The sequence below is a fragment of the Ciconia boyciana genome, chromosome 2 (assembly GCF_034638445.1).
Source record: "Ciconia boyciana chromosome 2, ASM3463844v1, whole genome shotgun sequence".
Taxonomy (NCBI): Eukaryota; Metazoa; Chordata; class Aves; order Ciconiiformes; family Ciconiidae; genus Ciconia; species Ciconia boyciana.
The window spans coordinates 38,069,465-38,085,244 of record NC_132935.1 but is presented as its reverse complement, the minus strand read 5'-3'; the positions used below and the strand labels follow the sequence as shown (position 1 = coordinate 38,085,244).

General features: G+C 37.0%; 1 protein-coding gene across 2 annotated transcripts in view; it reads left to right on the top strand.

Annotated features, from left to right (window-relative positions):
* Nucleotides 1–15,780, top strand: part of PREX2 (phosphatidylinositol-3,4,5-trisphosphate dependent Rac exchange factor 2) — a 183,184-nt gene that overhangs the window by 63,393 nt on the left and 104,011 nt on the right. For both annotated transcript variants that reach the window (XM_072852376.1, XM_072852377.1), the window contains 3 exons: nucleotides 2,511–2,644; nucleotides 6,406–6,509; nucleotides 13,463–13,612. In XM_072852376.1, the coding sequence (XP_072708477.1) occupies nucleotides 2,511–2,644; nucleotides 6,406–6,509; nucleotides 13,463–13,612 (388 nt within the window). The remainder of the gene's footprint in view (nucleotides 1–2,510; nucleotides 2,645–6,405; nucleotides 6,510–13,462; nucleotides 13,613–15,780) is intronic.

The following is a 15,780-nucleotide window of genomic DNA, read 5'->3' as shown; positions in this document are numbered from 1 at the left end:
CCCACCCGAAGTCTAGAAACAGGCTGACCCTAACAGTGTCACGTAGGCAAGGAGGTGGTGGGGGATTTTTCTGCACTGGCAGTGTTATGTCAGACAGCCAGATGTGATTTCTGATCCTGTTATCTTATTCCCTTGGACTTCAGCAAGTAAACCAGCAGTAACAAAATTCACTGACCTGTGGCCACACCAGCATGGGTTGTGATCTTGTCAAAAGGTATCCAATAAGTGAAGTTAACACTGTTCAGTATTTGGACGGGAGGTCTCCAAGGGGAAAAAAATATCTCTGGAATATTTTTTTCATCATCTAGCAGTTTATATTAGAAAAGGAGGAAAATGAAGAGGAAAACAATAGCAAAGGGTAGTAATGTGATAGAGATAATACTCAGTGTCATATTGCAACGTTTAACTTGAATCATGAATGAGGCAAATCCTGATAATTCTGGTAGCCTGAATTATATACATTTAAAATATGTATAAAATATGGTATTTTATGACATGATGCTGGCACAGTAGCAGATCTTGCTAGGACTGTTGGGAAAAGGTTGTATTTTTCTACAGTGAAAATGAAATTTTTCAATAAAAAGAGACAAAATGTTTTCATAAAACTTGTTCTGTGAAAAAATACACCCTTTTGTAGAAAGCTGAAACTGCTGATATAGTTTTGAAGCCTTAAGCTGAAACTTTTTTGGCTTTCCTACAGAAAATTACAATTTTCCAGCAAAGCTGAAGTTTTTTGCAAAAACAAACCAAAAACCTTTAAAAAATATCCAGCCTTTTAAAATGCAAATTATTAGTAAGTACTGTTCCAGCAAATTTTAAAAGCAGTATAAGGTATTGGTTACTCTTTTTAATACACAAAAGCAGTGAAATAGAATGGAAAGAAATGACCTGCTTTTCTGTAGTTGTGGTCAGCAAACATTAAGTGCAGCCCTAATTTATGCTTAATTTATATTACTGAGTGTGCTTTTAAGGTGTTTCAGTGTTTAGTTTCAAATAAAACTGTAAAATTAGTATGCCAGCTTCTGGTGTTTCTTCTGTATTAGGAAGGGAAGTATGGTGTGGTGACTATAGATGAGATTCATTTTTGGCTCATTTGATCTTAAATGGAAGCAAGAGTGGTTAGTTAATACTGGTACTGAAGCTGCTTTATTTAGAGACCTGAATTGTGTTCCAGTGTGATGGTTGTGCAATCGCTCTTATCATCTCTGTAAACAGACTGTGTTCTCCTTAGAACACTGTCTGAGCTATTGCTCAATAATCAGTGCTGTGATGTACAAAGGATGAATGGTAAGATGAAGAGCTGAGAGCAGAACCCATGATGGCGTCTTGGCTCTTAATTGAGTGCATTTTTCTTTGGGTTACTGTGGTTAGATCAAGAAGAGGAAGTAACTACAGCTATTGCAGGCATAAGTCATTCAGAACATGTGTAGATGAAAGGAAAGTCCTGGCTTTTGCAGGTTTTCCAAACTGACTCTTGAGTGCCTAAAGTTAGGAAACTCCTCGAGCCATGGATGTATGCTCAGTGCAGCCAGCATGCATAATTATCAGTAGGGTCACATGGCTGGGTGCATATGGCACATGGACAGGAGCTCTGTCCCACAGGAGCATGGATTTTCAGAATAGCTAAATACACCTCTGAATTCAAGGCAGGCTTCCTTGAGAGGTAAATTTCTCTTTATGATGCATAGAAAAGCCATGACTTTTTCATAGAAATATTTTGGGGAAAATGTTATCCTTTGTTAAAGTTACTTCTTTTTCATTAACCTTTATGAAAATGCCTACCTTCTTTTCACATGAAAGAATGATCTGCCTTGAAGCAAAAATGAGGCATGGGAAGTTTCATTGCAAACATTTTAAGCCTAGCAAAATTCTGATGTCTTCAGAGTATGTTAAGAGGAAGTGTACTAGACAGTCTTGTTGTACGTGCCACTATTAGCTTTGCCTGAATTTTAAATCTTGGTGGGTTTTGATTTTGATTTTGTGTTTAGCTTAAGTTAAAAACTACACTAAATTAATTTAGTGTAGAAGTATATACCCTTAATGATTTTCAAGTTCCAGGTTGCATCGGCTTCCAAGTTCATCTTCGCATAGATTATGTCTTGTAAAGCCCCATTTTCAGACATTTCTGACTAAATAGTAAAGTTACTGAGGATAAGAGTTACTGTATAAAGTTGGCATGATTTTTCAGGAGAGATCTCATGCACAGATGTAATATAATTTGGAAACTTCAGTGATTAAACTTTATCCATTCAAAAAAGCCACACACCACACCCCCTCCCGCCCCAGTTAATGGCAATACTAAATGAATACAAAGCTGGTGTTAAGCATCATTAAGTAAACATTAGAAAATATTATTTAATTACAATGTAATAAATTACCATGAGTTTTATTCTTGGTGTTTTCAGAGAATAATTATGGCTGTGAGTTTGTATAAGAAACTTTTCCTTAACTGGTGCAGAATCCTTCAGTTCTCAGAGAATAAAAAATAATCTCTTTCCAATTGATTTTAGGGGTCCAACATCACAGACACATGCACAGAAATGCTGCGAAGTGGACTACTACTGAAAATTTCGGCAGGAAATATCCAAGAGAGGATATTTTTTCTTTTTGATAACCTTTTGGTCTACTGCAAAAAAAAGCACAGGTAAATTATTAATTTATACTTTGAAAAATAATTTATATCTTTTTCACAGTAGAGCTAATCCTCTGTATGCTGCTTCATGAGAATGTTTGAACAACACCAACGTGTTTTCTGCAGTTAATTGCAATATAAAAGTCAGCATTTTTAGATGAAATGTATTTCTCACACTCCAGAGAGAAGTGTATTTAATTCAAACATTGGAAAAACTTTGTAGGAATGCAGAAACCAAATGATGAAGTTCAGGGAGAAGAAATCTCTTTTGTCAGCCTTTCGCAACAGGTTATATGTGATGGCCTCACTCTCTTCTAGGAAGGGTAAACAGACTGAATTTTTAGTTCAAACAAATCAGTATTGTAGCTTATGCTTTAAAATTAGTCTCTACAGATTCAAGAGTTTCAAGCCTTGTATTTCTAATCAGGGAAAACAGCCAGAAAGCTGCTGCGTGCTGCATTGCAAGGAGCAATTCCTTAGTTCAGCAACAAGCTTCTGCAGTTAATGTTTGTCAAGTGCTCTTGTGCTTCTGAGAAATAAGGGTTCTCCACATACAGACATCCCTTTTGAAACTTCTTGAGTTTGTCTCTCTGATCCAGAAACTTTTTGAGTAGCCACTGAATACATATTACTGGATAGATCCTTGGTAGATTCCTAGATACATGATAGACCTTGAGTATGCTCTCTAATAACACTGCGAATACACTTATCTTTGCCTCTGCCTCTGCACACTTGTGGATGGTGTCAGAGGAAAATCCACCATTGACCTCAGTGTCCAGTCAAGGAAACTGTGTGCAGCTGCTGAAACTGTTGCTTTGTAAGGCCAGGTTCTACTGTCATCACCAACAGTCATGTCCATCAGATCAGTGTGAATGCTGTAAGATTTTCAAAAGTAGTTCCAGGTTTGATAGCCAGCTTTCAGCCTGTTTTTCTAACTGTCCTTTACCAGTGCCTTGGATTGTCTGTAGCATCCAAGGGAAAGGTGTCTTTCTCTGCACCTGTAATATCCATTTGTTTTGATCAGTGCTCTGGCTGGCAGTGGTCATGTGTCTATTAATGGATGGGTCCTGGCCCAGCTGCTTTTGAAGGCTGTGCATGAGAGGATGGTCAAGTGCAATGTTAACAGCAAAATGTATGCTTGATGCATCTGGGTGAAGGTTGCTGACCATGCAGTCCAGCGTGTGGGAGCATCCAGCACCATCAACGTGAGGCTGAAAAGGCTGATTGGGCAGCCTGATGCCATAATGATTTCCTCCTCCTCCCCCAGTCTTTTAGCTGGGAAATAGTGGGTGCTTATCGTCATCTTCTTACTACCTGTTCTTGGTGGGGACGGATGAAAGGGAGGGACATACGGCGGTTGGATAATAGAGACCAGAACTCCTATATACGTATACCACAATATCCATGTGTTGTGTAGTCTAATTATAACCTCAGCTGTATATATACAACTACAACCAGAAAAGTAAATGGAAATTTATGCATAAAATGCATGAATCTGAAACCAATTTTTAATGGATGCTTTAAAATTTTATTAGCAACCCTCGTTGTCTGCTATTGTATATAGTTTATATATGGTATTTTTCACATGAGTTTTTGGATAGGACTCATCATTCCAAAGTATTATTTTAAATATTTTTAAAATTATTTTTCCAAATAAGTTTATACTCATATTCATTATGTCATACCTAAGAGCAGGTGGCTAGGGGATGGATATCCCTTTTCTCTCCTCCTGTGCTAATTATAGGCTTGTGGTTAGATTCATTGTAGCACCTGTAGAGCTTCTTGCTGAACCAGTATGTGGGGAAGATTGGACTCATCAGTATGTGGTATGGGAAGTAGAAAGTGATAGCGGTGGAAAGTAGCCATGGACCCTGTTGATCAAGAATGTCTTATAAGAATCCCTCTAAATTGTAAAGCTGCTGAGCTTGTTCTGCAAGAACCTTTTTCAGACTGGACTGGAAATGCTGTTTTTTCCAGTGGGTTACTACTGAAGAAGCTGCTGGCTAACCCTGAGGGAGGTTTAAAAATCTTCCCCAGTGAATATTGTTTCCTCCTCTAGATTACTCTGTTAACAGGGAAGCATTTACATGTGAGAAGATAGGTAATTTATACTTCACCAGCTGTAGTGAATCAGTCCTGTGTTTTTAAGTTTCAACTTGCGCTTAGGTTGAGGAACTTTTGGAACAATTGAGTATGAACTGTTTAAGAACCTTGTGATTATAGCTAGTGTTGAATACTGAATTTATCTCAAGGGTATCATTCTGCGACTGCTCAGTCTCATTTTTATGTAGACTGGTTCAATAGAAACTCATGCTTTTTTCACAATTTCTAATTTTTGCTATCTTTTGTTGTCTGGCAATTACAATTAAAGTACTTCTTACATAGTATCTTTCCACTTGTCCACCACTAGATTACATATTTTTGTAGCCATATGCTAGCTAAAATGCACTATTGGATGAAAATCTCAAAACACATGAAAAGTCAATGATTTCTTTAGTTTTGAGCAATCATGTCCTACATGTCATTGGCTGGTACCATGGTGACACCTCTGCAGACATGAGAATAACTCAATTTAGAACATAGTTCAGGGTTTATGGAGGAAAATGAATTGATTCTATGCCCGCAAGATACTTCAGGTATTGATTGGCAAGTAGGTAAAGGAAGTGTTGCTCACAGGAAGTTTGTATTTTGGAAATTTTACAAAAATTGTCCTATTTTTATGGTGCAAGATATTTTATGTAATTTTTAAGTATCCTTTTGCTGCAGAGTTGTATAAATGTAGATTGCTAAATTTGGGTTCATAGGTACAAAGGTCACTACAGTTATTGGATTTACCTCACTTTGGAGAGAAAAAATATGTGATACTGAACCTTTATGCTTGCTGCTGTTTTGGTTTTTTTTAAAATACATTATTCACTTTTTGAATAAGAAACTTATTAGTAGAGTTACTCATTAGACAGTAATGATTGAGAGGCAGGTCATTTTCTGAAGATTAGTACTTCTATGGAGCGAGTGAAGGTCAGAATTCAGAGGATCATTAATTCTCAGGAACTGACCTTTGTTTGATATACAGTATGAATTATCATTACAGTCCAAAATGGACAGAAAATCATCACTGGCTCATCTGAGGTGAGAAAAGCTGCCTAGAACTGGGATTCTCAAAAAGCCTTGACTTCACTGGGAACAGAGTTATAGCAATGCAAAGTGCTTCGGAATATGTCACTGTGAAACTTTCTCAAAATTTCAGCAATTCTTAATTATAATTCTTGGTTAACCCTTATGTGAGGAAAAAAAAATGTCATCATAGTGCATAAATCCCAATTATGAGGCTAATGTGTGTAGGTCAAGATTTATATCCAAAGGTGTTCTTATTTCATTTTTTCAGTCATGCTACCCTTGTGTTGAATTTCTTGACTAGCATAAGGAGGCTTAAACCAGTTAGCAGGAAAGATCATCCCAATGCAGTATTTTGGTTTTGATGGCAGGCAGTGGCATGTAAGTACCAAAGTGTTGGAACAGGGCATTTACAGAATAAGACTTTCCTGATAAACTCTCATATCAGCCGGCAATTTTCAGCTTACTCTTATCAGAGGTAGCATCCTTGCTTTAGCATCAGCAGTGTCCCATTCAGCAATGGTTTTCACAGTTCAGTTGCACATGTATAAATGGGTTGTGTTTCTTACAGTAGTCTTTAAATGCTACATGTACAGGTAGCATTGCAGAAACAGCAAAAGGTGGTGGATGACATGCTCCTCTGTTCTTTCTTTTATCAGGCGGCTGAAGAACAGCAAAGCATCTACAGATGGCCATCGTTACCTTTTTCGGGGCAGAATAAACACAGAAGTGATGGAAGTAGAGAATGTAGATGATGGAACAGGTGAGTATATTTGTGTTGCTGATTTACAGAGCAGTCTTTCAAGGTGCTGGAATCAAATGCAGCTTCATTATTTCTTTGAGAATGGAGAGTGCTCCTTGTACTTAAAAAGAAAGAGTAAGATGCCACTTTAAAAGGACTATCTGCTCATATCAAAACTCTGCTTCTGTGACACATCATTGCTTTCATACATTATTAGCTGGGCGGTCATAGATGACTGTTTTATGCCAACATGAACAGATTAATAAAATAAGATGACATTTATCGCTCAACTGAAATTGTATATTTAACTTCACTTTACAGCATTACAGCACTCCTAAATAGGTTATCCCTAGGTATGTGAAATATTTGTAAAAGCAAATGGAAAAGTTACCTCTGTTGGAATGAAACCTCAAACACTATAAATGCTGAAATTGTAACATAAATGTTTAAGAAAAAAGGAAGGGTTTTTTTAATACCTTTAGGGATATAATCCATATGATTGCTTGAAATTTTCCGGACATACATTAGAAAAGTGAAAACCCAAAGTATTTCTACAAATGTAATTTTTTCTTTTAGAAACTTGAGTTTAACCTTTGAGCTTAACAATTATTATTTCCTTACAATTAATAAAGAAAACCTGAAACATTTTTGGATTTTTAATGTAAAACTGAAAAAAAAAAAATTATGGGAAACTTGCAGTGGCATTGCAAATATGTAGGTCTGGAGGAAATGCCTGCGAGTTACATATTACTTCTCCTGACTTTAAAATAGCATTAGGTTTGCCCTACATCTACTATGGATTCCAAGCATTTCTTAATGTAACTTCTTTCTAAAATTGAGCACTAATGACCAGGATTGTACAGCTTAAGTAAGCTTCATAGAAGTCCTTCGTAGAATTTAAATGTTTCTTAAAATGTAAGGTTGTTTTTTTTTAATCTTGAGTTCCTTGTTCTTAAACTAGTTCGCTCACTTCGTATTCTACTGAGTAGACTTGGAGAACAGTTTGATTATTGTTCTTATTGCAACAAACTAGTTTATTGGAAGGCTACTTTGTCTCTCCTCCATCTCTTCTTTTTAAGTCTTTCAACCTTTTGTCATGGGTCCTGTTTTCTAGGTTTTTATTACTTTTTGTGTCCTTTGGAGTTTCGGGGTTTTTTTGTTTGTTTGCATCTTTTGTATTATAATGTGTCCAGAGCTGAAACTTCACTGATACCAAGTAGAACAGAATAATTACTGTAGTACTGGATGTGGGACGTCTGTTACCAATCCCAGGATTGTTTGGCTTTTCTGAGAGCATTATTTTTCAATTTTTTGGTTTGTGTTCCAGAATACCACACTAGATCCTTTTGTGCAGTACTGGTGCCTATCGCATTATATCTTATACTCTGTTAATGTCTGAGAGTAGCTCCTAATAATTATTTTATTTTCTGTACTGAATTTTATCTTACTATTTCCACAGTTTATTAAGCATTCAGAATTCATGTCTTGTTCCCCAAAACTCTTGCAATGCTTCTTGCCTTGGTTCCATGAACAAACAATGTTATTACTGAACCATTTAAGCTCTTGCTAAAACTATTGGAAAATATAGAACATAAGGTAGAGCACTGTGGCCTCACACTTGATTCATTCTCTTTGTTTACTAGACATTTTTTGTAAGAACTCCTTGACATCTATTTTGGGCTATGTCCTTCACCAGGCCCACTGATTTAGCTAGTGGTTTAGAGATATCTATGGGTATACTATAGTGAATTTAATCAAGCCTCGTTGACTTGAATATGATTTATCCAATATTCTATATCCTGCTGTTTCCCTTTTCTGGTCTGTATTTGTGCCCAATTGTTAGCTTTATTTGTATGAAATGTCAGTTAGCGCTTTGTTATGCAAAAAAGACAGTTGAGTGTTTCAGTCTTTTATGTCATGTATTATTTGACTAATTTTCATTTATTTTCCTTCATCTTCCTTATATATGCTTTAGAAATAAAAGACAGTTTTCCTGTTTCCATGATGTCACTTTGTAAAACGGCATCTCTTTACTTATAACTCCTGGTGTTACTGTGGCCACAGAGGCTTATACCCACCATCTTCTTCCTGATGAATATTCTAAGAATTCTGTAACTTTTTTCTTTCACTTGTTCCGATCCCGCATATTGCCACGCTTTTAGTGTTGGCTTTAGCAAATATTTCTTCCTTCCTCCTTCCATGACTCTCCTGTATTTCTCAAATCTGTCCTGCCTTTCTTCATTTGCTTCTTCTAGCTATCCAGTCCTTGATCTCTTTCACACTGTCCATTTTCCTTCCTGCCTGTTTGTTTTCTTCCTCAATGAATCTTCAAGTGTAATTTGGCTAAGCACAAATCGTCTTCCTCTCTACTCCAGACACCAGTGGTCTAATTTCTTCCAGCCACAGGAAATTTTGCTACCATCCCCATTTCCTATAGCCTTGCACACAGTACTGGAGGCTATCATTCTTCCTTCCCATTTGCTCTCCTGAGCCATATCAAATCTTGTTGCTTTTATATATGCAACATTTCTAAAATCAGTCCTCCTTTCCACACTTCTGAGACATCAGTTAACGGTTTGGTTATTTTGATTTCTAGATTATTCTCACCTGCTTTTTTTTGCATATCCCCACATTTCCTGCCTTCTCCATTTCAGTTTGTCCAATATCCTAAAATAATTTTTTCTTGTAATTACTGTTATTTAATCCCTCCTTTCTATGGTTCTCTTTGAAATATGAAAATGTCTGTGTTATTTCCCTGGCCTGTGGCACCTTTCTGCCCTTTTCTTGCCACCCCCTCCCCCCTTTTTTTAACCCCCCCCATTTTCCTTCCTTGTAGTCAGACATGTATTACCTCTCCTCGCACTGATACTTTTTCTTTCACTCAGATCACGATGCCCTTCTTTAACCTTCCTCTGTCTTTGTTTCTGTACTGTTCTTATTTGTTGCACCCAGATGTCTTGTTTCTCATCCCCTGCAGTCATCCGCGTTTGAACTGTAACCCAGTACTATTCTCCTGCGTTCTTTTTGTCTCATCTCATTCCCAAGTCTAGTAATCTGGTCGTCTGAGCCTCATTCACATTAGCTTTGCATGTGCTTTTTTTGGTATTGTATTATTTTATTCTGCTTAATAATCTATTACCTATCACTTTCTGTAAGTCTTAATTTAGAGTGCAAGCTCGGAGTGCAGAGTGCTTATATTTTCATATTTATGCATGACTCTTTCTCATGTACTCTTCATGGGTCTCTATAGACGTTAAAGACTTGAGTCTAGATGATACTTGCACAGTTCTTTACTGTAGATTTTGGGACCCTCTGCTCACTTGGTATAAGGAACCGTAGGGCTCCAGGGAACAGAGTAACTGAGAGCGTTTGCTCTCAGAATTGATAGAATTGGTAGGAATGTAGTCTTCATTTTTTGTAAGTAGAAGCATAGAAACAGGAAAACAGATTCCCAGAGTGGTTTATTGTCATGCTAATGATGTGCCTACAGAAATTAACAAAGCTTTTTCTGAAAAGCAATTTTTCTTTGATGAAATTAGGCCTTGGCTGAGCAGTACAGTTGGTGTAAGCTTTCTTTTTTGTTTCAGCATCATGAAGCACTCTGCCTTTTTTTGATTGCACTGATTAAAGTGGAATGCATGTTACTTATCAGGGCAGACTATTTGTGTTCTTAAACAATGTGGCTACACAACCACTTGCAAGTATTAGAAAGGTGGATATATTGTGATGGTATTGTTTTTTCTGTATTCAGTTTTTAAAATTCAAATTTGAGAGAAAAGTATATTTCTAAAGGCATTCACCAGCCATTAAATGAATGTTATTTAATTTATGAAGACAAGCACTTGAGACTTAGGAAATACCAGATTTACGGTTGCTTATACTATCTTAGTTCTGTCCCCTGTTGTCTTGAAATGAGGCATGAAATAGAAAAAACACTACATGCTAATAGTAACCAGAAACTGCATCAAAAAGTATACAGAGGAGGAAGGGAATTGATATTATGCAGCAGTTATTTCCTTGGTATTTCTGAGCATTGGTGCTCCTAAGAACCAGTAGTCTGAGAAACTTAGAAGCACTTCAGTACAGAGATTTCTGTTTGCTTTTTTAAGGGAAGAAACAAATTCTATTGTATATGGCTGTAACAGATTGCTTGTTATGCATCTCAAAGTTTTGAGTCTTGAATTTTGAGTAATATATTTCAGTTCAAATTATGAGCTTTAATGTATTACCAAGTAACATTAGAAGATGATGTCATCTTTCATCACCTTTTCTTGGGAAGTTGGAGGCTTAATGATTTGTTAAGCATGCTTGTTCAGACTTTGCATGGAGCAACTTGAAGTCTCATGCTCTTCTTCCTTCTGTAACCATTATGCCAGGTTTGCAAATCATTTGTTTAGACTGACTGGCAGCTGTGATTGCCTGGATGTGAAGAGTGTGCATATATCCTGTGCAGCTGGCCAGTCAGAACATGTGTACCTCCTGGCTGGCCGGCCAGCACATCTGCAGCTCTTGACCAGATTTTGTCCAATAGCCAGGCCAAAAAAGGTATGAGTTTATATGGGATGATAGTGGAATGCTGAAATGCTCTTCAGGAGACTACAGGCGTGGGTGTATTGGGGAGAACAAATTGCTCATGGGAGCCTTAGAGGATTAGAGTCATGGGGAACATGGGGAGCAAAAGAGAAAGCAGTTAAAGGCAGAAGGTGGAGTCAAGCTGGGAGTCACAGCAGTGTGTTACTATTGCAAAATTGGGCGATAGCTACCCATTTTCCTCCACCTGAACTCATTGCCATCTGTATACATTAGGCAGTCTTAGTACCTTGCTAGGTGATTGGGCTTTTCACAGAATTCCGTGTGTTTGTAGTGGCATGAGATAAATGTGGTCAAACTGCTAGTGCTCTTGCCTCTGCAGTTACAGACCTTCAGATGCCAAGGAAGCTGCATGTTTAAAATGTCATCTCTACATTGAGATATTCAAGTGGCTGGATGAGCCATTTTTTCTGAATTAAACTATGAAGTTGACACCAAATTTCTGTCCAAAGTGACGTGGGAGGTTCTAAACCCATTTGTGAGCCTGAGCCATCGTTTTTTAATTTTTTTTGCCACAATTTTAACTGCTACGGTTCACTGCATTAGTGATCATAATATTTCCCTACATAACATGGATATGGTGGTGATAGATATACAGTAACAAAGATCACAGGAAAAATAGCACCCTGTAGTTTTATGTGTATTAACCTTAACTTAATAAATAAACAAAAAGGCGCAGCTAGTGCCATATTGCAAAGTTTATAAGTACATGCTTAAATAATACAGAGGGACCTTAACCTTCCTTCTTCCAGTAATGCTCCTCCCTCTGGTCTCCAAAGGGCTGCAGTCTGTCAGCTGAGAGCTTCTGTCTGAGGCTTCTTGCTTTTCCCTGACTTTTGACTCTGATTTTCTAACAGTGCATGAATAATACAATGGCTAGTTTTCAAGAAACAGTGTTTTTAAAGGGACAAAGGATATTATGCATAGGTTATATGAATAAAAATAGGATAAATAGGTAAGTGGTATAAATATGATATTGCAAAGATAACTTCATTTTTTCCCCATCATAGACTTGCTTGCATTTTCTTATACACTTTGAATACTAGAAAGTTTTGTGGTTTAAGAAATTAGCCATCAGTCTCATGATTTTCTAGTAGTTCCTGACATTTCCCAGCCCAGTATACAAAGCTTGGCTGCCTTCCATCTAATTAAAATGCAGAGTTATTGAAAGGATACTAGCATGTCTGCTGAGATTTATGATAAATCTTAGCAAGCATTTCAGCAAGGGTTTCAGTTTTGGAAAATCCCATCTCATTATACAAAACAGGGCTGAATTATGAAAAAGTATTTACAAAGTAAAAAGCTCTGTAGTTATTATAGTAGTTCAGGGCTGGCCCCAGGACTTTCTTGCCTCTTAATGAAAGTTCATGGTGAGAGAATGTTGATCTTTGATTTTTTTAAATGTTTTGTACAATAGTTGCAAGTTCTAGTTTTAATCTGTATTTTATGCAAAAAATTATATTTGTTATCATGGGACACTTATGCTCACTAATTTTCCCCCAGGAAATGCATGTCATCCTAGTGAAGGATATTCAAGGGTGTTAGTTTTGTAGAAGAAGTCTGTTTAGCTAATTTCTGAATAAGATTTATGGACTAGCATGTTAAAATCAAATGTTATGTAAGTAAAGAAAGAATAATATGTATTAATTTCTTTTTTATAGCTTAGCAGTTTACCTGTTCAGAGTCAGAAGTTCTAGATGCCTAAGAACATCAGCAATTGTTACCTCTCTCCCACAGTGTGCACACTGAACATAGGGTTGTTAGAAACATATTTCAAAAATTATGCATTTGCTAATGCATTTTTTTTGAAATCATGGTAAATCTTATATTATATTTCAGTTTGTGTAAACAACTAAGTGTATATATGTTTCTTTATTCAGGTAACCAGTAAAGATACATCAAATCTATATTATTTGCTTACTTGTTAAATGGAAGTTGTATTTTCGCCCTGTATACTTAGTCCTTTTAAAAATTTAATAGTAAATAATTCAGTCAGCACAGCAGCTCTGAGTAATTTAAGGGGCAAAACCACAGTGCTGCTTTTTAAGGAATTATTTATTAGTTTAACACAAACAAAAATACTCCAAGTACCGTGATCTGTTCTTTTAATAGAACTCTGCCTGTTTTACTGTCGAGTTTATACCTTCTTCCATATGCTAGGCAATTCTCTGTTACATTTTAAAAAGGACATTATTTACTAAAAGTTAAAAGTACAGCTTATTAGGTTATAACGTAGTTCACAAGCGGCACAGATAACTTCAAATTCGTTTCTATTCTTCTGTATTTCCTGAGCTTTATGTATAATGATAAGAGTTCTTAATAATTATAACAACTATTGGTTTTTTAAGAGTTGGTGCTTTTTAAGCCATTTTATCTATTCCCAGCTGACTATCACAGCAGTGGCCACACTGTTATTAATGGCTGGAAGATCCACAACACAGCAAAGAACAAATGGTTTGTATGCATGGCAAAAACCCCTGAAGAGAAGCAAGAATGGCTGGAAGCTATTTTGAAAGAGCGAGAGAGAAGAAAAGGTAGGTTAATGAACTTCCTTGTGTTGCTTTGCCAGAAAGCCATACTGTATTTTTATGTCGAGATATAAAGCAAAACCAGCTGCTAGGCAAACTTGTGGTGTCAGGTTCAGCTGAAGGTTTATGAAAACGAGCTTGGAAAAAATAAATCAAACTTGTACTGGGAAGGGCATAATGGCTTGGATCATGTATGCTGGTAGTGAAATGGGGAGATGATTTCATCTATGATTTTACAGTTTATCCTCAACCATTATAAATTGTCATAATTTCATTGAGCCTGTGAATTATTATGGTTTGTGATATATGAGGGTCTATCCTAAATGCCTTTAGGGATTTGCATGCATTGATTCCCTTTTGTGACTGGACATTTGAATACCTGAAATGAGCAGGTCTTCTATGTTGGATCTTCATGCAGATGATGCCAACATGAAATGGTACAGAACATACCTACAACCCCATCTTTGATGTATTCTCCCCTACCCAAGAAAGTAAGAAATCACCATTGGCAAACAACTATCTTTTTTGAATAACTGAATTTACGGTGGAAGAATACTTGGATGAAATATAATCCTGATCTCAAATGTGACCACGAATAACCTCATGTATTCAAGGTGAACCCAGCACAAAGTAGAACCAGGGAAAGATGATGCATCATCATCTTCTGGAGCTAATTTCATTTGCAAGCTGCAATATCCTAATCAGTAACGATGTTTGGAGCCTTGGTATTGAAAGAAAACATGACCTTGTAGTTAAATCTGGGATTCTTTTCCTGGTCTGCATAGATTTTCTGTCGCCTGTTGCGGTAGTCGTTGTGTTGTGCCTCTGTTGTACATGGAGACTAACAATACTTTCTTTGGTCTTTTAAAGTTAAATATTGAATGTTTGTAGAACATCTGCTGTAGGACCAGAGTTTCAACTAGGGTGTCTCTGAGCACTGGCTAATTAATAGTGCCATCAGGAATTAATAGTAGAAAAGCTAAAAAGATGCCTTAGGGGCTTAAAAACTCAACATTTTTAAAATAGCAAATGAAAAAGCAATGTGGTAGAGATGGTGTGAAATACAAGAAAAACCAGGTTTGTCCCCTTCTGTTTAGGGCCTTGTCTGGAACTGGCTAAAAGGTTTTTAACAAATCCCACTTCACTGTTAAGTTTCTTGGCTCCCTTAGATTCTTGATACCTTTAGGTAAGAAATAGAAAGAGTAAGTAGGAGTATTTTATGTTGATATATTCTTACTATTTCACACTGTACTATTGAGCAGCTGGTAGTAGAGGTGAGTTTGAGCTAAACCTTGCCAAGTGTGAGGTCTGAGGTAGCCATCCCAAAGTCAAGCCATATCTTAGGATTTTAGCATCCTATGATTCGGGGAAATTTTCAGCTCCTGGTGTTCTCAGTGGGTTTACCACCAAGGAGACAACCCTGAAAGAAAGAGGAGAGGATTTGGTACACACTTGGACTCAGTTTGCAACACAGAATCTTCAGAAATATTTATTGAATATCTCTGTTACTGTATCAACTTATAAATATATCCATCTCCTCCAGCACAGTGATTTTTTTCAAAATATCTGTAGAAACACCTCTTGCAAAGCAGGATGCATCAACTTAATTGCAGTCAAGTTGCCAAATGACTCGGGAACCAAACAGCTATCTTCTTTGAATTCAAATACTGTATGTAAATGTAGCTATAACACTTTCTCATTCACTGTGAACATAAAGATGCTTTAATTGTATGTTTACTTAATAAGACACGGAGCCTGTTCATGTGTGTGTATATATATATAGGCAATTACATGGAAGTCTAAGTGACTGCTCATGTGAGTACAGTGTTTTATCTCCTTTGCAAGTCTGAGACGAACTAAATCAAAATGAACACACTTCCTAGATCTCTGGGGCTAGGAGTGAGGCTCATGTGAGTGACTACCTCCTGGTTGTGCTGTGCGTGCCCGTGCATTTCTTCGTAGTGATGCTGTAGACCCCACATCTCACACAGAATGGCAGATGGCAGCGATCTCCAGACTAGGTAAATACAGCATGTGGAGCAGGAGCGAGGCACAGAAATACAGCTTGAGTATGCCATGCAGCTGGGGCTTGCTGGGCTGTTCGTATTGGGAGACTCAGAGATTCAGTGTACTTAGGGAAAGTCAACCTATACTTTTATTTGGAATCCATATAG